Below are 24,044 nucleotides of genomic sequence, written 5' to 3' on the forward strand. Positions count from 1 at the left end.
GAGGGGCACAAAATCCATCCTTGATAAAGTTTCCTACTGCTAATTAGTGCTGAATGATCACTAAGACCACAGTATTAATGGGGAAATACATTTGCACTGTTCTGTTCCTGCAGTGACTCATACATATTTGATGTTCAGGGATTTCTTATATTCTATAAAATCATTTTCAAGCTTTCCTTAAACTATGCCTGAAGAATAATCTATGTTCTCTTAATGCTTTCTGCTAAAATAGGTTTTTATGATTATTCCTACAAAATTACTTTTTATTTTTACTTCCACTCTGCCACTGGCTCTCTTGTGTCTTTTTTTTTTTCTTCCAAATTCATTCAGAGAAGATAAAAATATTTAAAATAGTGTCTTAACCAGGGGCAAAACTACAAAACTGCTTAAAGTTTGCAGTTAAACTGAAATCGGACTATGGTGCAATCCACCATCAGGAAAGCAATGGTAATGTTTGTGGTAGTAAAACAATGGCTAATAAGCATGTGGTAGGTGACAGGTACTACTAAGATATGTGTGTCTGTGTGTGCATGTGTGCATGTGTGTAATCTGCACTTAAATATGAAAATTCAAGGCTCAGAGAAGTGGCCCAAAATCACATGGCCAGTGACAGGTAGAGTCAATATTCAACTCCAGGGTCTCTGAATCCACAGTGATGAAAAGTGAGCCCTGGAGAGAAATTACTGCAATTCATGTCCCAGCTCCACCTCTTAAAAATTACATGACAGTGGGCAAGTTATTCGATATCCTCTTATATCTCAATTTCCTCATCTGTAACATGGAAATAACAATATCATATCCATAGGATTTAATGGGATGATCTGAGGAGATGCTCAGAATAGATCCTGGCACATAGAGAAGATTCAGAAACTGTTAGTTGTTGTGGTTTCAGGGGACATTTTGGGCTTCTTTCTCATCAACAGGTGAAATTACTGGTCAGATTCTAAAGTTTCTTTAACATTTGTTATGGTCATCTGGTTCTCATACTTCTTCACACGCCCTTCTCACATGCCAAACTGACTCACTGGTTTGCCAGCACTCCCACTATTCGCTGCCACCTGGCTTCCCTCCACCTGTTAATGGCCAAGTGAGATGGTGTCTTCTCCTCCTCCATGGGGGGTTTTATTTTCCCAACTTTCATAGCATTTTACTTATAATTAAGAGTTCTTTTTGTCACCATATTGAGGTTGAGTGAAATACCCTTTAGATATCCAGTTGGTGGTACCAACTGGGCAGTTGATTCACAAGCCTGGAGTTGTAGGTGAAGGACAGGGTGGACGTACCAGAAGTCCTTGGTCTATAAATGGTATTAAAGACTCTGAAATGTAGAGGAGGAAGAGGCAAAGGCCAAAGAGGCTAAAAAGAAGCAGACAGCATGATAGGAAAAACTCCTGGTGAAGGCAGTGTCACCAAAAGCAACAGAAGGAAGGGTCTGCAGAAGAGAGCAGTCAGCTGTTGAATGCACTGAGATGTCAAGATACATACAAAGATGCCAGGGGAATTGGCCACATGAAGGTCATTACAAGAGTAGTTTGTGAAAGGAAGGAGGACTAAGGCCCAAGAGGAGTAGACTAAAAGAGAGTGTGCAGTCGGAAAGTAGAAACAGCAGCCACACGCAACCCTTTCAAGAAGCTTTGCTAGCAATGGAGGTCAAAGTGATAGATCAGGAAGCAAGTGAACTGATTGAGTGTGGAGGTCAAGAGAAGCTTCTTGTTTAAAATTTTTTAATGTTTATTTTTTTTGAGATAGAGACACAGAGCATGAGCAATGGAGGGGCAGAGAGAGAAGGAGACACAGAATCTGAAGCAGGCTCCAGGCTCAGCTGTCAGCATAGAGCCTGATGCAGGGCTCAAACCTACAAACTGTGAAATCGTGACCTGAGCTGAAGTCAGCCACTTAACTGACTAAGCCACCCAGGTGCCCGAGAAGCTTCTTGTTTAAAATGGGGCATTAGATCATATTGTGTCCTGATATGTATGCTCCAGTAGACGTAGAAATAGAGGAGAAGGAAAAGAAAGAAGATAGCTGTTGGAGGGAAGGTCACTGGGATGGTGACAGAGGCTGAGATCCAAAGCACTCAGAGAGAGGATGGTCTTTTACAGTAGCATGGATGGTCCCTTCACTAGGGACAGAGGGAAGGCCAAGTAAGTGGTGATGGATTCAGGGAGGTGGGTAATTTGGGCACTGAGAAGATGGGGAATCTCTATGTGTTCATTTCTATTTTCTCAATGGGATATTAGGTAAAGTCATCCTGGTGGGACTTAGCAAGTTGTAGAATAAAGAAGGTGTGAAATAGTTACTTCGAGCCATGGAAAATAAGCATACCAGAGAAGTATAGTAGAATCATGGGCAGTGATGTGGGCCATTTTGAATTATGATCAGTAATTATTTAAACGGGACCTTTTAGAGAATTGGATATTTCTCTCCTGGAATGTTTTTGTTGAGGTACAGGCATAAGTAAGTAAATGTCTGGATTTAATTTACAGCTTTGCTAGAGGAGTCTGACAAAGGAAGAGGGGAGTGAAAGAGTCAAGGGTGTTAGGTGACAGGCGGAAAGACTGCAGGTGACCATGAAGTGGAAGAGCTGGAGTAAGTATGGTGGAAGAGTATAAAGAGATGGTTGTAGAGCATAAGGTTTGAAACTGATTCCAGAAGAGGCAGGGTTCTTGGTGCCAAGGAGGTCAAGGGAATGATTGTGGGGGTGGACAACTGAGGAGGGTAAAGAAAACGGTAATTGGATATGAGAACGGCCAAAGTCAGAGAGACCAAGAATAATGATACCACAAGAATGGTGAGAGGAGTAGGGTATGGGAGAAAGAGGGCGGGTCGCTGAAGTCATCCATGCACGGGGGGAGTGACAGGGTTTGCTAAATGTCAGCAAAAGGCAAGCTTGGGTTTCTAGTGGTGAATGAGGTGACTAGGGATGTGAGGCATCCTGGGATGGGTCCTGATAATCTCCAGGCAGAAGGTGGGAAATTGATTCAAGCCGGACAGCCCAGGGCCTTAGGGCTGCGGATCCCCCCAGCACTTGGAATTACAGGACCTGTGTTTGAGTTTAAGCCCCATCAGCCACTAGCTGTGTGAGTTTGCAAAAGCCAACCTACTTATTCTCATCCATCAAATAGAGATAGATGTTCAATGACTTGCCTTGTTCACAAGGATCATTTGAAATAATGAATGTAAAAGTATTTTACAAACTCTAAAGTACCGTTTAAAAGTAAGTTAAAATTTAAAATGTATGTATCTTAACATTATAATTTCTAGCCTCTAAACTAGATACATTTGTCTGCCACAATACCTTTGGCTTGTGTTCTGGAGATTGCAGTGTTGAATAGTACTGATCAATAACAGCTTATAAAATGAATTAGAGCCTGTGACTAATGCCTTCATGGTTACTGTCAGCATCACCATCAGCACTGTCTAGCAGTAATGCTTTGAAAATTCTAGGAAAAAAATACCCCAAAAACTCTGACCTTTCATTTCACCAAATCCACTGAAATGAAGAATAAAGAAGCATTTCTTAAGGTTAAAGTCGTAAGAATATTTATACATTTTTACCTAATAATTCCATTCTCACAAACTTTTTTAAATCCTTGAATCCAACCCAACGTATATACAGAAAAGTACAGAAATCACAAATGCCCATATGGCTCTTCACAGAGGGAACACACTCCTGTAATTAGCCTCACTCCTAGAAATGTGATGCCTGTAAATATTCCCCTGGATGAAAAAGCTTTGTTCCTAAGGATGTTCACTCAGTGTTACAGTGAAAAACACTAAATTTTTGGTGGAAGAATGACTAGGTAAAAGTCAGCACATAAATTCAGTGTAACAGTATGGAGGCATTAAAAATGACAGTTTTGAACCATAGAGTGAAATTCATAAAACTTGAATGCCCTTGAGTCAGGTGGGTCGGTGAAACATGAGAAGCAGCCTGTTTTAAAATGATATGAGGAAGGTGGGCACAGGACAGTAAAGAAATGGAGAATGGGGAGCACAGGCTGTGCCTAGACTTCCACATTAAAAGGCTAAAAAATAATAACAAACCAGAAGAACGTAAAGCATAGTGCTGATCAAACAAAACATGCCTTGGGCCTAGTTTTGCTCACAGGCCTTTAGTCTGTGACCCTAGCTGGAGGTCGAGGGAAACGCAGGCAAAATAAAGGTAGCAGGTGTGACATTATTATGATGATGCCCAGATTGTGGCCACGAAAGGACAAGGGCCGGAGTTGAGCACAGAAATACAAACATGAGTCTTGGTGGGAATTTGGCCAAATGCCCTCACCCCTTTAAGCCTCATTTTCTCCATCTGTAAAAAAAAGGGGGGCGAGGGGCACCTGGGTGGCTCAGTTGGTTAAGCATCTGACTTCAGTTCAGGTCATGATCTCATGGTCTGTCAGTTCGAGCCCTCCATTGGGCTCTGTGCTGGCAGGCCAGAGCCTGGAGGCTCCTTCGGATTCTGTGTCTCCCTGGCTCTCTGCCCCTCCCCAGCTCATCGTCTCTCTCTCTCTCCTTCAAAAATAAATAAACATTAAAAAATGATTTTGATAAAAAGGGGGGGAGGGGACTTTAAAAATGCCTCCTTCCAGAGCTGTTGTAAAGGTTAAGTGCATAGGAAAGTGCCTACCTTTCCTTTGCCTCTTCCTCCTCATTGTTATTATATTGCTCTCATTAATATTATTAATATTAATAATGGGCTTTCTGACTTCATATCCCACTCTCCTCTTCCCCCTTGTTCTCCTGACTAGCCACACCAGCCTTCTTGATATTTCTCCAACATGTTTCAGCCTCAGGGCCCCAGTTCTCTCCCCCCAGTATTGGCCTCACTTCATGTGGGTCTCTGCTCAAATAACACCTCCTCACAGGGGACTGGCCAGCTCCTCGCCTGTCTGTCTGTCTGTCTGTCTGTCTCTCTCTCCCTATCACCTGGCTTTATTGTTCTTCAGTGCACATAGCGCTGCCTGATATTTTATTGCATGTGTATTTTTTAATTTCTCTGCTTTTTCTCTCCCTAAAAGGGAAGCTCTACGAAGTCAGGAATTTACCTAATGTGTCCAATGTCGTATTCCGAGTTCCTAGAAGGCACCTGGTGTATAATAGACATTCAAGAAGGGTCTCTTGAACACTATTGAATGTTCACAGTAGAGCCATCACGTCTTATTTTTTCCCTTTATTTCTAATCTCAGAGCCACAATGTGATCTGTGTAATTAATGATTTAAAAAGACGTTTCTTGTGGGCGATTTGAATGCATAACTCTTTTCTACCTCTTCTAACTTGTATGGCAGATCAGCCATGCAGAAGCTGGGAGCACAAGTGTTTGAGGAGGTCTATAACTACCTCAAGAGAGCAAGGCACCAGAATGCCAGCGAAGCCGAGATCCGGGCAGCTCTAGAAAAAGTGGTGCCTCATGCCAGTGACTGTTTTGAAGTTGACCAGCTCCTGTACTTTGAGGAGCAGTTGCTGATCACAATGGGTAAAGGGCCCACACTCTGCAACCCACACCAACAACTGCCAAATGCAAGCAAGTTCAAGGGGACAAATCCATTCAGCACATAGCTGGACTCCGTTATGGGAAATGAGTACGTAGCTGGAGTCACCATCTCTACTTTCAATTCCTTATCAAGAGGAGGGAGTCCTTTAGAGAGTAATAAACATATCTGCCTGTACCTGGAACCCTGGGCCAGTTGGTGTTTGGTCTACACTCTGAGGTGAGTTTCTGGACCAAGCGTGGCTTCCTGAACAGCATTCCCGCACTCGTGCCCTCAGGGCTTCCAGAGGGTTGGACCTCCCCGTGATGGCCTGGAGAATCATCTACTCTTTACCATTTCTACTTGGAGGACAGGCTCGGTGCCTGTCTGCTTTGAGTCACAGTGCTCTGTGGCCAGCTGGCTCCTGAAGGTCGCTGAACATTGGCCTCCGACACACGGAGCTGCTAATCAGGAGTCACAAATATTTGTTTCAGGTGACCCATTTTGGATCCACTTTTGCCCTTTCCTGGCTAACAAGCAAGATGTGCATATATATAAGGACCTGGACTAAAAATCCAAAAAGCAATTCTCTTCTGTGATTTATTCTCCAAGCTCATCCATGGAGTATTGAAGACATTTATTCTAATAAATATATTTCCCATGGTTATAAAGTAAATCACCTATTTTATCTTTTCCTTATCTAGAAGTATATTGATGAATGTAACACATCTATGTAATAATTATTCCCCAGAGCAGCTAACATTGGATTTATTTGGTGCCTGTCACATGCCAGTGCTGTGCTCTGAGCTTACAAGTTAGGACCTTACGTCATTGGATCTTTTCACTGATGAGAGAGACGGGGCGAGAGAGGAGACATTATCCCCCTCTTTTAGCTGATGTGCTTATTTACTCAGTTACCAGAGCTGAGCTGAGCTGTCACCCCAAGTCTCTCTAATGCCACCACCCATGCTCTTAACCGCTATGCATGTGGGTTTTCAACCAAGAGGCTACATCAGACTTGCTTGAGGAGCTTCTGAAACATGCACATGTGTAAACATAGTGTTAGAGAATTATTCTGACACTTGTCAAAACAGTAGAGAAGACTTTATTCAGAACTATTGCAATAGGGGAGAGAGGGCTCAACTCCAAACATAGCACAGAAAGCTGGAGATTTATAACCAGGGATGGGATGGGGCACAGCGGGACTCTGGGGATATAAAGTTACTAGGAGAAGACATCTAGAGTAGGGGAGACTTTTGTCACATTGACTTAACAGGACTCTTGCTGAAGACAGGCTGGGGTGATCAGATATCAAGGGTGGTGATTCTCAATAAACTGACTTAACAGGATTCTTGCTCAGCTGGACTCAGCAGCCTGAAGATAGGGCCCAGGTGGAGGCCTAGCCAAAAGAGTGCTCAGAGGAGCCTGTCTGAATTTCAGTCAAACAGAGAACCTTTGGCCATCTCCAGCCCCACCCCCTCCTTTCTCTGGGTAGGTACGTGGCCCAAGCACATCTCTGTTACATAACTACCTGGTGAATCTGATGCACAGATTATATAGTGTTCAGTGTCCGGCCTCTGCTAACAGTTGAAGAAACTGAGGCAGAGAGGCCTGTGGCCTTACCCACCTGTTGTCCACATGCCGCGCCCCCAGCACGATGCAATGCCTTTTAGACTGGTCGGTGTTTCTCAAATTTGAGCATCAGGATCACCAGGAGGGCTTGTTAAAACACAGATGACAGGGCCCACCCCCAGCATTTCTGATTCAGTAGGTCTGGGTGGATGCTGAGAATTTGCATTTCTCACAAGTTGCCAGGTGATGTTGACGCTCCTGGTGTGAGAACCACACTCAGACCCTTCTTCCTATTGTGTCCCCTGTCTTTATTTGGAGCAGCACTCTGGCCTGCTCTCCTTGGGGCTAATTCATCTCACGAACATTTCTGAAGGTCGTGTGAGGACTGGGAAGAAGGGCCCAAACACTTCAGATGCCCCACAGTGAATACTCTGAAGAGGCAGCGTTTGGGAGAGAAAAGGTCAAAGTGTGACTAGGCTTCGGGGAATCTGATGGGGTCAGTTCAAGGACAAGGGAGCACGGCCACTGTGCTCTAGGTCCCATTCCCACCTCTGCCCAGCAGCCGAACGAACCACGGGGTACCTAAGTGAACCTCTGCCATGCTCAAGGGCTTGTGAACATCACTCCTCTGTGTTCCCTCAACTCCCAACTTCACACTCTGGAGGGGTGTTGGGGCCGGCACAGATCTTCACTCTGCCTCTTCCCAGAGCTGATGGCGCCCATCCCCACCCCTGCATGCTGTGCAGTTGTTCCTGGTTGGCAGGTGGCAGTCATGTTGCTTATCTCACAGCTCCTGTGTCTGGGACAAGAAAAATAGGCCTCAAGCATGGGCTCCTTCCTGAGGTGGAATCTGAGACTTTGCAGAATTCTGAACTTGATATGTTGTTCAAGCCAAAATCCAGAACCTGTGACCATTGCTAGCATAGAACACTGAAGATCAGGTTTGCCTTGGGAAACCCGGGACATTGCCATCATGGTACAGGGAGGAGAACTCACCTCCGAGAAGAGCTCCTCGAAGCTCCCGTATCCTTTTATGACCAACCTGATTTCAGATGGATCTAGAAGAAGGAGACAATAGTAGCAACTTATACAAGTTAATAAAAGTTTCAGAATCTTTTCACTAATGGTTTTCATAACATCAGAACAGAATACTTGTGTGAGTTGCTGAGTCAGAATAAGAAATAGCCGGATTTCAAGTAGCCTCTACCATCTCTCACCGATGAATGTGCCCAGGGAACAGTAGCCTGGGTTTAAGAACATGTTGTTAGGGTCATAGCTCTAGCCTATAGGCTCTGTGTCTGGGGCCTACAAGTTGAACTGACAAAAAAAAAAACCCAGATTGACAGCAGAAAAAGCATACAAATTTTATTTGATGTTAATATTTTTACATGGCAGAAGGGGGCTTTCCAGGAAGAAGTGAAAACCTCAAAGCTCTGAGAGCTTATATACCATTTTGACAAGAGGAATAAATTTGTAGAGAAGTAACAAGACAAAGGAAGGGGATTTAAGCTCCTAAGGGAGGCAAATTGTGTGACAGTAATGAGGCAACATATGGGGGAAACTAATGGAAGTTAATGGAAGATAATGGAAGATATCCATTCTTCCATTGGAAGATAAAGGTCATTTTAGTAGGTTTGTTTGTACAGATCCTTCTCAGGGTTGACACGCCATCTCCAATGATAAGAATGGGCTTTTCTGGCTCAGGGAGGGCACTTTTCTCCTAGGAAATGTATGGTTTTAGGCAGGAAGGGGAAGGCACAAAGCTTTTCCTGCATCTGCTGTTTCTCACTCGCTTTCAGCTCAAAATAATCCTTATGCCAAAACGGCTTATTTTAGGGGTGGTATATCCTGGCCCCCCACAATGTTTAGAAAGACAGGTCCAGACTGAAAACATCTTATCCTCCTGAGATTTATGCTATACATTATATCAGCTTTCAAAAAGAGAAAGCTGGGGGGGGGGAGGGAGAGTGGGAAATCCATCTTGGATCATGACTCCATGCCTTATAAAAGAAACTCATTCGGGTTCACTTTTCATTTGGTTTACTGGGAGTGAGGGCAGTGGTGCAGGATTTAAGGTGACTAGAAGAAAGTACCTTTGTATTATTACTATTGGGAAAGTACTTTCTCCTTCAGTCAGACTCAGTCTGGATTTGGGGTGACTCCCAGGTTGGTATTAACCACTAACCAAACTGCAAGATGGTGGGTGGAAACTGGCTGGAGATTAAAGAAGTCAGAAGGTGTTTGTTAAGAAGTAGTCACAGGTATGAGAGAATAAAGGAACCCTGCTACCTTGCTGCTTTGTAAAATATATATCTTTATTTCACGAACACCAATTGACCTTTCTGCTTTCTATTGATGCAGAGGAAATGCCATCGGCTATTTTGGATGATGCGGAGATAAGGCACACACAGGAGAGTGATGGAAGTTAATTATTTAATGTATTTGGGGCTGAGGCCAGAGCGAAAGCTCTAGGTCTATTATAAAGTCCAGCCATCACAGTGGGCTCAGGATAAAGGAGGCTGACAAATTAAACAGTAGCTCCATGGGGGAAACACCCCACTCCTCTTTCAAGATGATGGGATCACTAGCTAATGTGTCAGAAGATGGGGCCAGGACACCCAGAGGATAAAGAGGCAAAAAATGAAAAATGAGGCAAAGAGAAGGGGTGTGGGGGAGGGGAGGGAAACGGTGGAGGGGGCAGGGTCGGACACACCATGAAGAGGGTTTTAGGATGCTTCTGCCACAATCTGCGTAAGGAAACAAACAGAACTTAATACCATACGACTTGGATTCTAGATGCCCTCTTCCCCCTTGTGTGTGGTCTAGGCCAAGTCATTTTCTCCGAGCCTTTTCCTGCTTTTGTCTGAAGACTGCTGTACAGAACAAGTAAGATAATGTAATAAGCGGAATCACATGAAATTGGCAAGGAGGTTTAGTGTGATATGTGGAGATGCTTTCAATCTGGAAGATTCCCGCAACTCTGGAGAAGGAATCACTAGCTTTCTTGTCAGGCTCCTTGATATCCCATCATTGGAGATTCATCCCTTAGGCTTCTAAGATTCTACTACTACCATACAAACACACCCCAAAAAGTACACATTTTTAGCCATTTTTAGCCAGCTCGACTAGAATTTAGCTGACAGTCAGCTAAGAGCTAATAGGGCCATGAAGGCAGCAGCTCTGGAGAGGCAAGCAAGTGGGCTCTGAGGCCAGCTCTGAGTCCACACAATGCCGCAACACATTTCACGTTTCATTACCCTGCCCCGTGTGACCCCAAAGCAAGCAACATTACCAGTACCCTTAGGAAGCTCAGTTCTTCCCTAACTTCAGAAGGAAAATCAGAAATCTGGTCCAACAAATGTGCATTATAAAATAATATATTCATTAGGAATGTCAGAGTCATTAGCATTTATACAGAATTGAAATCTTCACTCCCATAGGAATATTTTCAAAGTAGATTTGTAAGTTTAGATTCGGAGACAATCTTCCAACAGCTAGAAATTTTTTTCTCTCTAAAATATTGTGACCTTTTCTTGCTCTGAAAGATTGAACTTTTGAACTTTTGGTTCCAGTTCGCCCCTCCCTGGACCCCTGACTGTTCCCTTATAACTTCATAGGTCTTCCCACCCCCACAGGGGGAGTAGATTTCCCTACCCCTTGACTCTGAGTTTGGCCATGGAACTTGTTTTGGCCGAGTGATCACTAGGAGCAGGAAGCATGCAGGGGCACTCCATTATGTTCTCTTGTGCCTCTGCCCTCACCAGACAGCCCACCAATCACAGGGGAAGGATGAGGGACCGGGAGCAGAACCACCCCAGCCGGTAGAGTCACCCCAGCCAACAAAGAAGGCAGAAGCACTCCAGACAATCTGCAAATTCTTGTGCCAGAAGCAAATGTTCATTGCTGTATGCTCTACTCAGTTTTTATGTTTATTACACTGGATTATTATGGCAATAAGCTAACCAATATACCCGATATCGCTCTCTATCCCTTAACACTTTTTATCAAGTCTTTGGGCTTCCTTTTTCTTGCCACTGATTTTTAGAAATTTGGGTAAAGTTTACTGATAATGATTTAGTGGTTTCTCAGAAAAAATGTGTATACTCTTTTTCAAAAAGGTGAACCACGAAATGTCTTTCCTGGCTTTCAGCATGCTTCCAGACAATGCTGCGCAGGAGTGTGGAGCCTACGAAGACCACTTCATCTGCAGATATGGTCTCATTCTTTTTTGGATTTTACATCAACGTGTGTCGAGTTCTCATTCCATACCAGGCATTTAGACACACAATTTTGAATGATAAGCATTCAACAGGCAACGGAAACAACCCAAATGTCTGTTGACAGATGCATGGGTAAAGGAAATGTGGCATATTTATGAATATACACAATGGAATATTATTTAGCCTTAAAAAAGAAGGAAAACCTGCCATTTTTTACAACATGGATGAACCTAGAGGACATTATACTAACTGAAATAAGCCAGAAAGACAGATACTACATGATCTCACTTATATGTGGAATCTAAAAATGTCAAGCTCATAAAAGCAGAGAACAGAATGGTGGTTGCCAGGCTGGGGTTAGGTTGTCAGATGTTCATCAAAAGTTATGTTTGGGGCACTTGGGTGGCTCAGTCAGTTGAGTGTCTGACTTAAACTCAGGTGATGATCTTGCAGTTTGTGAATTTGAGTCCTGTGTTGGGCTCTGTGCTGACAGGTCAGAGCCTGAGCCTGTTTCAGATTCTCTTTCTCTCTCTCCCTCTCTCAAATAAAATTTATAATGTTTTAGTTCTACAGAACAAGTAAGCTCTGGAGATCTAATGTACAGCACAGTGACTCTAGTTAGAATACCGTCTTACTATATACCTGAAACCTGCCAAGAAAACAGATCTTAAGTGTTCTTACCACACACGAAAAATGGTAACAGTGTGAAGTAATAGATATGTTAATTAGGTTGATTATAGTAATCATTTCACATTGTTTAAGTATATCAAAACATCACCTTAAATATATATAGTTTTTGCCAATTATACCTCAATAAAGCTGGGAAAAATTTCATCAGGCAAATAAGAGGGACGACAAGATCTTGCAGGCCTAAGAACACAAACATGGAAGACACAAGACACAGCATGTGGGTTTTAGGAGTTTGAAATCTTTTTGTGCTGGTGGTATACAAAGTGTGAGAATGATTACATCATGTTTGAGAGGAAGGTGTAGTGGGCAGCCTCCAAGATGGCCTCCGAAATGATCCTCACTCTGATAGTCCTGTCTTATGCAGTTATTTCTCACATGGCCTGAGGGGCGGCCCATGTGACCCATAAAATACTGTCTAAATGGTGGCGTTTGGCTTCTGTGACTAGGTCACAAGACATGGATTCCATCTTGCTTTCTCTTGGATAACTCACACTCTGAAGGAAGCTGGCTACCATCTTGTGAGGACACTCAAGCAACTTTATGGAGAGATCTATGTGATACAGAATTGAGCCTTCTGGCAACAGCCAGCGCCAAGTTGAGCCACCAGGAAAGCAAATTCTCCAGCCCTAATCATGCCTTCATTTGACCGTAGCCCTTGCTTACATCTGGACTAAAACATCACAAGAAACTCTCTGGAGCCAGAGCCATCCAGCTAAGCCATTCCTTAATTCCTGACCCACAGACAATGTGAAATAATAAGTGTTCACTGTTGTCTTAAGCCATTACATTTCCCAATATGATTCAGTAATAGATCACTAATATAGAAGGCAATGCTCAGATCTGAGCTGCTGTGTTCTATAGCCAGGGGCAGCCCCTAAAGAGATATCACCAGGGCATGGCTTTTAGCTGCCTCATGAAACTGTGTGGAGGGCAGGTTTGGACAGCATGAGACTGGGGGCAGGACGGAGAGGTAGTCAGTTGTGTCCAGGTGAGAAAAGTTCAAGTCAGGGCACTGATGATGAGGGAGCATAAGTCAAGCTGAAGCAAAGTACAGGCCAACAGCATCCCCTCTCCCCACCAGGTGGGATATGTGTGATAGTCCTCAGGCACTCCTGGCTGCCCAAAAACAGAAGAAAGGAAAGAAAGCAAATGGTTGACTGATAGAGATCATGGCCATGCAGGACAGGAGTCTCCTTCAGTTTATGGATAACTTAGTAAACTGCAAGAAAAGGCAATCTTATCCATAGCCTAATCTCTAGAAACCTACGGACTCCATTTCCTGGAGCCCTAATATCACCCTCATCAAGATATAAGGAGGCTTAATTGCTTGATATGGTAATGTGGGAAACTAAAGGAAATGAAAAATTAAATTTCCTTACTGCCTACACCCCACTGACAAGTCCTTGAAACAGGTAGAGTGACCTTCCTCTAGGAGCTCAGTTGCCTTGATGATGACACTTGCTAGGGCTTGGCTTAACATGATCCTGATCCCCCAGGATCCTGTGAGTCTCCTTAAACACATAAAAATTCCTTTGCAAGCTCCCTTTATCTTTAACCCCCAAGTATATGTTAGCAATTATACTCCAAACCTATGACCCATGATACACATCTGAAGGGTCTCATGACTGAGGTTTTACTAAACAGTAATAACAATGTTTTCCTACTAACCACTAGCCTCTCAAGGTCCTAGAAACCTTGCTTCCAAAATTGCTTAGAGATTCACACTGTCCCTAACCCCATTCCAACCTGAAGGTATATAATCAGTCACTCTTCACAACCCTAGGCAGTGCTTTCTGCCCACGGGTCCTGTCCCCATGCTTTAATAAAAATCACCTTGCACCAAAGACGTCTTCAAGAATTCTTTCTTGGCCATCAGCTTCAAACCCCACCATCACCCCAAAACCCCATCACTGACAATGGAGTCAACTCAAGGGAATCAGAAGAACCGAGAACTGATTTGTGGGGGGTGGTTTGTGAGGACTCCTAGGTTTCCAGCATGGGTGACTGGGCCATTCACAGACCTGGGGATACAGGAGATGTGGGGGAGTTTGGTGGCGGGGGGAGAAACACTGAGTCCATTCCTGGGTGTGTTGGGTTTGGGGTGCTTGTGGGATATTCAGGTGAAGAGGTCTGGGCATGAAGTTGGAGGTGCCTGGAAAGTTCTTATAATCAATGGGTCCACCTAATGAGCTCCAGACAACACAGTGGATATTTTCAATGTTGGACCTGCAGACAACTAAGAGTAGAGTTGCCTTCTATAGAATGCCACCTCTTTTAAGTCTGCTAGATTTGACTTCAGATATGTGAGTACCCCCCCCCCCCCAATAATAATCACAGCATGTAGCCCTTCTAGTAAGTCCTTTGGGATAAACCCCATCTTATCTGGCAGCTCTCTGCTGGGGGCATCTCCTCCCCACTCCCCCATTGTATATTCTTCGAAAGCAGTGATTCTCACCCGTGGTTTTGCATTTGCAACATCTGGAAAATTTCATGAGGATTAAGTGGAATAATTAAAAATTTCCCAGTAGATGATAGATGTTGGTCACAGTCTTCTTTAGGCCTAAAAAGTGAGACTTAGACCCTTAACTTTTTCTCCCTCTCCTGGACCAAAAGGGATCCTGTCTGTGAAAGAGTTCTGTGAAATGCAAAGCTTTATTCAAATGTAAATTATAACCTTTAGCTTCAGGAGAAGTCAAAGATTTTTTTTTTATTTTTAACTTTTTACTATGGAAAACATCAAACTGTATAAAAGTAAAGAGAATAATATAATATCCCCTTGTTACAGAACCATCACTCAGCTTTAGAAATCAATTCATGACCAATTCTATTTTATTTATATTCTCACCCACTACCACCTCACTGATTATTTTTATCATATAATTTATAAATATTTCAGCATGTATCTCTGTAAGATAATCCTTTTTTTTTTTAAATTAAAAATAGATCTACCCTATGACCCAGCATTAGCACTGCCAGGAATTTACCCAAGGGACACAGGAGTGCTGATGCATAGGGGCACTTGTACCCCAATGTTTAGAGTAGCACTTTCAACAATAGCCAAATTATGGAAAGAGCCTAAGTGTCCATCAACTGATGAATGGATAAAGAAATTGTGGTTTATATACACAATGGAATACTACTTGGCAATGAGAAAGAATGAAATATGGCCTCTTGTAGCAGCGTGGATGGAACTGGAGAGTGTTATGCTAAGTGAAATAAGTCACACAGAGAAAGACAGATACCATATGTTTTCACTCTTATGTGGATCCTGGGAAACTTAACAGAAGACCATGGGGGAGGGGAAGGGGGGAAAAAAAGAGAGGGAGGGAACCAAACCATAAGAGACTCTTAAAAACTGAGAATAAACTGAGGGTTGATGGAGGGTGGGAGGGAGGGGAAAGTGGGTGATGGGCACTGAGGAGGGCACCTGTTGAGATGAGCACTGGGTGTTGTATGGAAACCAATTTGACAATAAATTTCATATTAAAAAAAAGAATACTTTTAAGCTTCAAAACTGTTATTACACTTAAAAATTATCAATAATTGCTATCTATCAAATATCCACTCAGTATTCACATTCCCCCAGTCTTACTTTTTCTATAAGTTTGTTTCTTCAAATTAGGATCTAAATAAAGCCCAGTTGCCTCAAGTGATATGCCTCCTCCATCTCTTTTCCCCCCTTGTAATTCATTTATTGAAGGAAGCAGGTCATTTGTCTTTGTTGAGTTTCCTTTAGTCTAGATTTTACTGATTATACCCTCCTCATTTTTAAAAAAAATTATTTTTTGTAGAAGTTTTAGACTTACAGAAAAAGTTGTAAAGATAGTATAGAGAGTTCCCAAACGGTCCATGCAGTTTCCCCTATTATTATCTCACATTAGCATGGTATATTTGTTACAATAATGCACCAATATCAATATATTATTTTTTAATGTTTATTCATTTATTTTGACAGAGAGAGTGAGCATGCAAGGGGCAGAGAGAGAGGGAGAGAGAGAATCCCAAGCAGGCTCCATGCTGTCAGCACAGAGCCTGATGTGGAGCTCCATCTCATAAATCATGAGCTCATGACCTGAGCCAAAATCAAGAGTCGGATGCTCAACCGACTGAGTCACCCAGGTGCCCCTCAATACAGTAGTACTAATCAATGTCCATACTTTATTCAGATTTCCTTAGCTTTGATCTAATGTCCTTTTTCTAATCCAGGATCCTATCCAGGATACCACTTTATTACATTCAAACATCATGAATCCTGAAGGTCCCCTTTGTTGTGGCAGTTTCTCAGACTTTCCTCGTATTCAGTGACAACAGTTTTGAGGTGTGCTGGGCAGGTGTTTTGTAGTATGTCCCTCCATTGGGGTTTAATGCTTTTCTCACAAGTAGACCAGGGTTATGTCATTTTTGGAGGAAGACAACTAACAGTAAGTACCATGTTCATCACATCATACCAATGGTGCATACCATCAACATGACTTATCACTGTTGATGTTGACCTTGATCACCTGGCTAAAGTAATGTTTGTCAGGTTTCTCCTCAAAGTTACCAAATTGCTCCTCAGCCCCCTTTTCCTACTGTCCTCTTTGGAAGGAAGTCATTATTCACAACTCAAACTTGAGGAATGGGCAGTTGTGCCTCACCTTCTGGAGGGCAGAGTATCTATATAAATTATTTCAAATTCTTCTGCATGAGAAATTTGTCTCTGTCCACTCAATTACTTATGCATTATTTTTTTTAAGTAAACTATACACCCAACATGAGGCTTGAACTCAGGACCCTGAGATCAAGAGTTGCATGCTCTACCGGCTGAGCCAGACAGGTGCCCCTACTTATGTGTTATTTACATCAGATAGCTAGATATTAGTTTATAATTTGGGTTACAATCCAATATTACTTTATTTTGTTGCTCAAATTGTTTCAGCTTTGGCCATTGTGAACTCTAATTGGTTCCTGTATCCCTGTCACTTTGACATACTCCCATCAATATGTTTTATTTTTTTTCTTTTCATTAAAAAATTCTGGCATCACAATATGCTCCAGGTCTATCATGTATCTATCAGGTATATTTCTTGTCCCAGTGCTAGAATCAGCCTTTTTTCCAAGGAGTCTTAGTTCCTTTCATTAGAAAATGATACTGGAGGGACACCTAGGTGGCTTAGTCAGTTAAGTGACTAACTTCAGCTCATGTCATAATCTTGCAGTTCATGAGTTTGAGCCCTGCATCAGGCTCTCTGCTGTTAACACGGAGCTCACTTTGGATCCTCTGTCTCCCTCTCTCTGCCCCTTCCCCATGTGTGCCCATGCTCTTGCTTTCTCTCAAAATTACACATTAAAAAAAAAAAAAAAAGAGGGGCCCCTGGGTGGCTCAATCGGTTAAGCATCTGACTTTTGGTTTCGGCTCAGGTCATGATCTCATGGTTCATGGGTCTGAGTCCTGCATTGGGCTCTGCGCTGACAGTGTGAAGCCTGCTTGGGATTCTCTCTCTCCTATCTCTGTTCTTCACCCATTTGTGTTCTCTGTCTTTCTCTCAAAATACATAAACAAACTCAAAATTTTTTTAATAAAAAAAGGAAAATGGTACTGGTAATCAAGCTCTGGGCATGCTTTTTGCTACTGGGGTACCACTGCTTCTACTCCCTGTCAGCTGACAGAGTGAGGACATTTGTGTACACTAACCCTTGTATATTCACATAGCCATAACTATTTCTATGTGTAATCATCTGTATCCAAGTTAAGCTAAACACAAATTCATACTGCTGTCTCCAGCTCTGATACACTACCACAGGGATCTTCCTAGCTTCTTCCTGATATTTAAAAAAGACGTTCTTTTGTATTTCTTATAAAATTGTCATCAGATCCAGATTCAAATTCAGTTTTTTGGTAAGAATATTTATAGTAGGTGGTGCGTTCTTCCATTGTGAGGCACGTAAGATCCGATTTTCTTTTAGTGATGTTAGCAGTCATTGATGATCATTTCCTACTATCTATTACCTAAGTTTTAAAAATAGTAAAATTATGATTGGCTCTATCTTTTTTTCTTTGACTGGAATACCCTACATAAACTTGCCCTTATCAACTATTTGGGAGTCCCGAGGGACAGCCCATATTAAAAAAAAAGACAGGATAAATGCTTCTTTTCCTCTTCTTCCTCCTCCTTATTATTATTATTTCAGGATTCAAATACTATTTATTGAATTAATGGATTGATTATCTCAGAGACTCCCAAAATTTCTCAGTTCTCTGTAATTTAGGGTGTCCATAAATTTTTCATGGTCCCCTTAAGCCAAAAGAAATAGCTAACAATGTCATTTGCTAAATGGTTAGATCCAAACATCTTAATAAGTGTTATATCCTAACAACATGGCACCCGTTTGTCACCATCTACCATCTCAAACCCTCATTCCCTGTTCCACACTGATTTTCTCATCTCATATTTGCTTCTCATCACAACTGCTAAAAACCCAGCTTCACAAAGATAGGACATCATCAAAAAGGATGTAGCCATCTACTGTCGAATCTAATCATTGAATGGAAGCTAGTACTGCTCTTGATGTCTGAAAGAGACTGCTAAGTTTCTCAGGAAATTTAAAATATCTCTCAATGCCCCTGAAAGTCGGTATGGTGCACTGCTTGGGAACCTCAGGCTCCATTTAAAATAAGTAAAAAATGTACTTATTAAATTTTAAATTTCAGAATTTTTTTTAATTTTTGGTATTGAAGTATAGTTGATGTACAATGTTATATTAGTTTCAGGTGTACAACATAGTGATTTGACAAGTCTATACATTACTCAGCACTCACCGTGATAAGTGCAGTCACCATCTGTCATCATACAGTGTTATTACAATACCATTGCCTATATTCCCTATGCTCTACTTTGCATCTCCATGACTTACTATATTTTATAATCGCAAGTTTTGTACCTCTAAATCCCCTTCACCTATTTTGCCTAGCCCTCCCACCCCTTTCTCCTGATTATTTTTCAAATGAATTCATTCTTTAGCATCTTCTGAGGCTGACCACTGATTTATTTTTAGTTTTGAGTGCCATTATGAACTTGGGAGTAGCTCTTGAGGGACATGGAATTGCTCTCAGCTCTCTACCTCCAGCCTTGACTCCTGGACAATCTGCCTCAGGAGGGTGGAATGGGGGAAGGGGATGGAGACTGCACTCACCGGCAGAGGTAGGGAGCAGTTTGGAAAGGGATGACAAGGTTGTGTGTGTATGTGTGGAGGGGGCGAGGCGGGGGGGGGGGGGGGGGGGAGGGGGTGTCTTGAGGGCTTCCATATTCATTCATCCTGAGAAAGCTCTGGTCTCCAAAGTCATTCATTAGTTCTCTAATAGCTGTTGCCTTGGTTTCATAGTGTTTTCCACCTCCTCAAAGAACCAGGAAAGAAAAATAGCCTGAAGCTTGGAAAGGGCACGCCTGACCCTAAATCCATCAAGGAAGCCCATGTAGGAGAAAAAGCAAATCAACTTTGGAATGTTAGGGGTTAAGGGTTAGGGCACTGGTTGCTTAGTAGTTACCTGAATCAAATTTTAAAACCACCACCAGAGATGCTGATTCAGTTGGTCTTGGGCGTCTGCCTGGAATTGGCAGTTTTCACGAGCTTTTTGCAAGGTGATTCTAATGCGCAACAGGGGCCATTTCCAAACCCCCTAGTACTCCAACAGGCCAATGAATTGTGGCACACCCACAGTCTCATCACCTTGATTCAGTTGCCTGATACTAGTGGATGCCGTCTCTGCCATGTTATTCAGAAGACTAAGCTAGGAAAGATGATCCCAGGGACACTCCCTCTCCCCTCCAAATGCTGAGGCCTGATGTTGGCTGAATTCTAACCCACAGGTCTTTATAATATTAGACACATCACTTTGCGCCTACCCTCGACTCCAAGGATGGCTACATTAACTTTGTGCTGGGCACTGTTCTTAGTGCTTTAAACATTTCACTATCCCTAAAAGGTTGGTATCATCCACACTTAGCAGATGAGCAACTAGGGATCTGAGTTAAATGACTTGCTAAGATCACAAGCCTGCATCTGTGCAGGTTTGTGGGCTCTTTCTTATCATGTGCTGTCACTTACAGGCTGTGACTTTAAGCTCAAGCCCTCTCAAGGAGCTGCCTCCTCCCTTCCTTTGTGTAATAAACACGGACTCTTGCAGAGGCTATATCTATCTGCACAGGACCTGAGAAAGGTGGGGAAGGAGTGGTCTGGGGTGAGGGATTCTGAATCCCAGTTCCTCGGCATCAAGCCCAGAGTAGTGCCCTGCCCTGGGGATGGGCTGTTCCTTCCTTCACAGCTCAAGGGTCTGAGTGTGTCTGGGTAAAAGCCCGAAAGCCTTATCATCCACTTCTAAATCTGACACTTCCTGCGCCCACAGGGTTTCACCCACAGCTCTTTCCTCACTTAACTCTTCCCCTGAAAATCACATCAATCCTTTCCTATCCTACCTGTCCTATCCACTGCCTATCACCACTCGCAATTTCTGTCTAGAACCACACTTCTTGACCACCCCTGTCCTACGAAACCCATCCATACGCCACCAACCACCCAGGCCGTAAACTTTGAACTCATCCTAGCACAACTCTCCCCCAACGTTCAAACTTCCACTGAGTCCCCTCCAATTCCGCCACGCAGGGCAGCTGTTAACACCCATCGCTCCTCTCCAATCCCCACTGTCCAAGGGCAGGCCAAGTGTCTAAAGCCAACTCGGCCTCGGTAGCCCCGGCCCCAGCTCCGGTCTCCGAGTGCCACCCAAACCAAACCAGATGCAGTTCCCTCAGACTCGCGTGCCGCCTCCAGCCGCAGGCCTCGGCCCTAATTACAGCCAGCCAGGATACCCCGCAGGCCCGGCCCTGACTGAAGCTTTACTTCCGCGCCAGCTCTGCGCCCAGGGCGCCGGCCACGCCTCCGCCCCGCCCCTCCCGGGGCCCAATCCGGATGCGGCCGTCACCTGCCCCCCGGGGCCTGCAAGCCCCGCCTCCATTGGCGGCCGCCCGGCCCGCCCACCCACGTGGGCCCTCGGGACTGCGGCTGGGATAGCGTCAGGCCATGGCCGGGGCCCGCAAGCTGCCGTTGGAACAGGCCCTGGCGCTGGGGCCTGGCTGGCGGCACGCGTGCCACGCGCTGCTCTACGCGCCGGACCCGGCGCTGCTGTTCGGCCGCATCCCGCTCCGTTACGCCGTCCTGGTGAGAGGGGGGGACGCGCCCCGCCCCGTTCCCTCCCTCTCCCCCTCCCCCGGGGACGCCGACCGGGCGCCCGGGCAACCCCGCTTCCCTCTCCCGCAGATGCAGATGCGCTTTGATGGGCGCCTCGGCTTCCCCGGCGGCCTCGTCAACTTGCAGGACACCAGTCTGGAGGCCGGGCTGAACCGCGAGCTGATCGAGGAGCTGGGCGAGGCCGTGGCCGACTTCCGTGTGGAGCGCGCCGACTACCGCAGCTCGCACGCCGGGTCCGGGCCGCACGTCGTGGCCCACTTCTACGCCAAGCGCCTGACGCTGGAGCAGCTGGTTGCGGTGGAGATGGGCGCCACGCGTGCCAAGGACCACGGGCTGGAGGTGGGGCCGGCCCGGGAACCCCAGCCCCATGGCCTCCCTGCCCCCCCGAAAGCCGCTCCCCCACTTTCCTGGAGTAGCTGGGGCCTTGGGCTTCTTTCATCTGGTTGACTAGGCACAGCAGGCGTAGTCTGCCCCTTTTACTGACCTCTGCAGTTGTTATTTTGGAACATACCTATCCAAGACTCTCTTCTCCCCATAGATTTGGCTAAGCCTTGCACCCTTGGCCCGTGATTTTCTTGGGTGGGAAATGTGGCCTGATACTTTGTGGGGAAACCTTTGTCGTTAGGCTAGGGGAGTAAGGGGACAGATTGTGTATGGAGATGGTTCTCAAACTTGGGCAGGTATCAGAATCATCTGGGAGGCTTATTACTGACCCCACTTCCAGAATTTCTGGTTCAGTGGGGGAGAGAGAAAAGGACCTGAGAATTTGCATTTTTCAGAAGTTGCTAAATGGTGCTGAAATGACTGGTCTGGTGTATTTTTGAGAACTACTTGGTGTAGGGGCAAGCATGCATCCTGGAGGCAAAGAGCCACCAAAAGTTTAGTGATGTAGGAAGGATTAGCATTTTTGAAGCTGAATAGCATGACTTGGGTCTTTTGTCGGTAGAGAGGTGGGCGCAATAGGTATAAGGCGTAAGTCCTCAGGCTTGGTTCTGCTGCACTGATAAGAGGTGAGACCTCTGAGCTGGAAAGATCTGTCTAGGATGAGCTACCTGTCTCATTGTCACCTGTCTCCTTCCTTTCACAGGTGCTAGGCCTAGTACGTGTGCCCCTGTATACCCTGCGGGATGGTGTGGGAGGCCTGCCTGCCTTCCTGGAGAATTCCTTTATTGGAACTGCACGGGAACAGCTGCTGGAAGCCATCCAGGATTTAGAACTGGTGGAATCTGGCTCTTTTACAGCCCGTAAGATCTCCTTACCTCGCTAGAGGCAGCCCTTCGTGGACCCATGGAACCTGGGATGAGGACCTTGGTATTGGGGAAGGGAGGCAGGAACAGGGAAAGCTTTCTCTTCTGGCCCTGGGCCTGACAGATGATAACAGATTAAAAAGAGAAGTATGTGCAGTATGTTTGAGCAGAGCCCCCTCCCCCCCCCCCCCCCAATAGTAACTCAACATCTGGCACAAAAATCTGCAGCTCATCTCAGGGACCTGGCACATTCTCAGAGCCTGCCTCCTCTCCGTACGTTTGTACACACATGGCACGGCAGCCCCCAGACATATGAATGTACAGTCTGTGCCTGCGCACAAGCTCACTCCTCCCCATAACCCCCATGTGCAGTTTAACAGGACGTGGCACATGTGGGGCCTGGCTTGTCACCAGAGCCATCTCCATGTTGGAGAGGAGCTTCTGAACCAGGGCAACATTTCTTCCCACACTCCTACATGGCTATTCTCCAGGGTCTAGTCCAGCCCATGCTTGCTGGGGAGGACAGAGAAGCAGAGGACCCTTTTTCCCCTTGAAAATGGTCGCATCCTTGCCCGGGTGTTAGCAAAAGTGATATACCCCTGAAAGGTGGTAGAGGGTCCTAACCAACCTCCTGGCCTCTCATGAAACTGAGTGGAAGGGGTGAGAGAAATGGTTTGGTCTCCTTGGTTGACCTTGGACTTGAGACTTATGAGTCCTGCTGTATCTCTTCCAAAGCCGTCATCTAGGACCCTTTAGATCCGGGACATCAGAAGGGACCCAGCCCTGGTCTAGCCCTGGCTTACAGCTGAAGCACTTATAGCTAAGCCTCAAAGCCCTTCAGTTTTTTCAACAAATACTCTGAGGTATTGGGAGATCTAGGGATGAGAGAGCCATAGCTCTTACCCTCTACAGAGTTAAAGGGCTCAAATGGCAAATATTTCAGGCTTCATGGGCTACATTGTCTTTGTAGCATCTGCTCAACTCTTATCATTTCATAAGTATCGATGAACATAATGGGCGGAGCTGTGTTGCAGTAAAACTTTCTTTGTAAAAGGAGGTGTCCAGCCTGAGGGCAGTAGTGTGCCATTGCTTGCTCTAGAGAGGAAGATAAGTAGTCAGTTTAATTATATTGCCTATTTACTTGTTTCATGTATGTCAGTGTTAAGAAGGAAATAAAAGATTGATATAGGTCTCGCCTTGATATTTTTTTACTTTTCACCGAGGTGGTCTGGAAGGGCCCTCTCTGAAGAGCATTTAAGCTGAAGGATAAGAAGGAAGTACTAGGTAGGAGCGTGGGAAGAGTAGTCTAGGTATTCCAGGGAGTAGCATGTAGGGTACTAGGGAAGGGAGGCAGGTGTTAGGGTTCTGAGGAAGAATCTTGGCAGATTATCCCACATCAAGGGTAAGGGGATTAAACTCCATTTCTCAATTGGTGTGGCAAAGGGATATGCAAAGAATTTGCAGTCATCTTTAATTTACCAGAGCATGGCTTAGAAATGATGAAAGGCCAGTGTAATTAGGCTAGAGTAAGCAAGGGGATCGGACGCCGGAGAGGCAGACTGGAGCCAGAGGATACAGGGCCTCCCAAGGCAGGGACAGGGCCTCCCAAGGCAGGGTCAGGGCC

General features: G+C 44.7%; 2 protein-coding genes across 11 annotated transcripts in view; both read left to right on the plus strand.

Moving 5' to 3' along the window:
- NEK11 (NIMA related kinase 11) overlaps window positions 1-13,795 on the plus strand; it is a 288,025-nt gene extending 274,230 nt beyond the window's left edge. For 5 of the 10 annotated variants that reach the window (XM_058729876.1, XM_058729878.1, XM_058729879.1 and 2 more), the window contains one exon: window positions 5,287-6,143. In XM_058729876.1, coding sequence (XP_058585859.1) covers window positions 5,287-5,557 — 271 coding nt within the window. In that variant the 3' untranslated portion in view covers window positions 5,558-6,143. Of the gene's footprint in view, window positions 1-5,286; window positions 6,144-12,397 lie in introns of those variants that run through there. The other 5 variants (XM_058729882.1, XM_058729883.1, XM_058729884.1 and 2 more) reach the window with 2 other exon arrangements.
- Window positions 13,796-20,951: 7,156 nt separating this feature from the next.
- NUDT16 (nudix hydrolase 16) lies at window positions 20,952-23,611 on the plus strand. The gene is made up of 3 exons (XM_058729891.1): window positions 20,952-21,143; window positions 21,243-21,512; window positions 22,261-23,611. Exons 1-3 carry the CDS (start codon window positions 21,006-21,008, stop codon window positions 22,438-22,440), a joined length of 588 nt encoding a protein of 195 aa, XP_058585874.1. The 5' UTR covers window positions 20,952-21,005; the 3' UTR covers window positions 22,441-23,611.
- The last annotated feature ends 433 nt before the right edge of the window (window positions 23,612-24,044 follow it).

The sequence above is a fragment of the Neofelis nebulosa genome, chromosome 5 (genome assembly GCF_028018385.1).
Source record: "Neofelis nebulosa isolate mNeoNeb1 chromosome 5, mNeoNeb1.pri, whole genome shotgun sequence".
Lineage (NCBI taxonomy): Eukaryota > Metazoa > Chordata > Mammalia > Carnivora > Felidae > Neofelis > Neofelis nebulosa.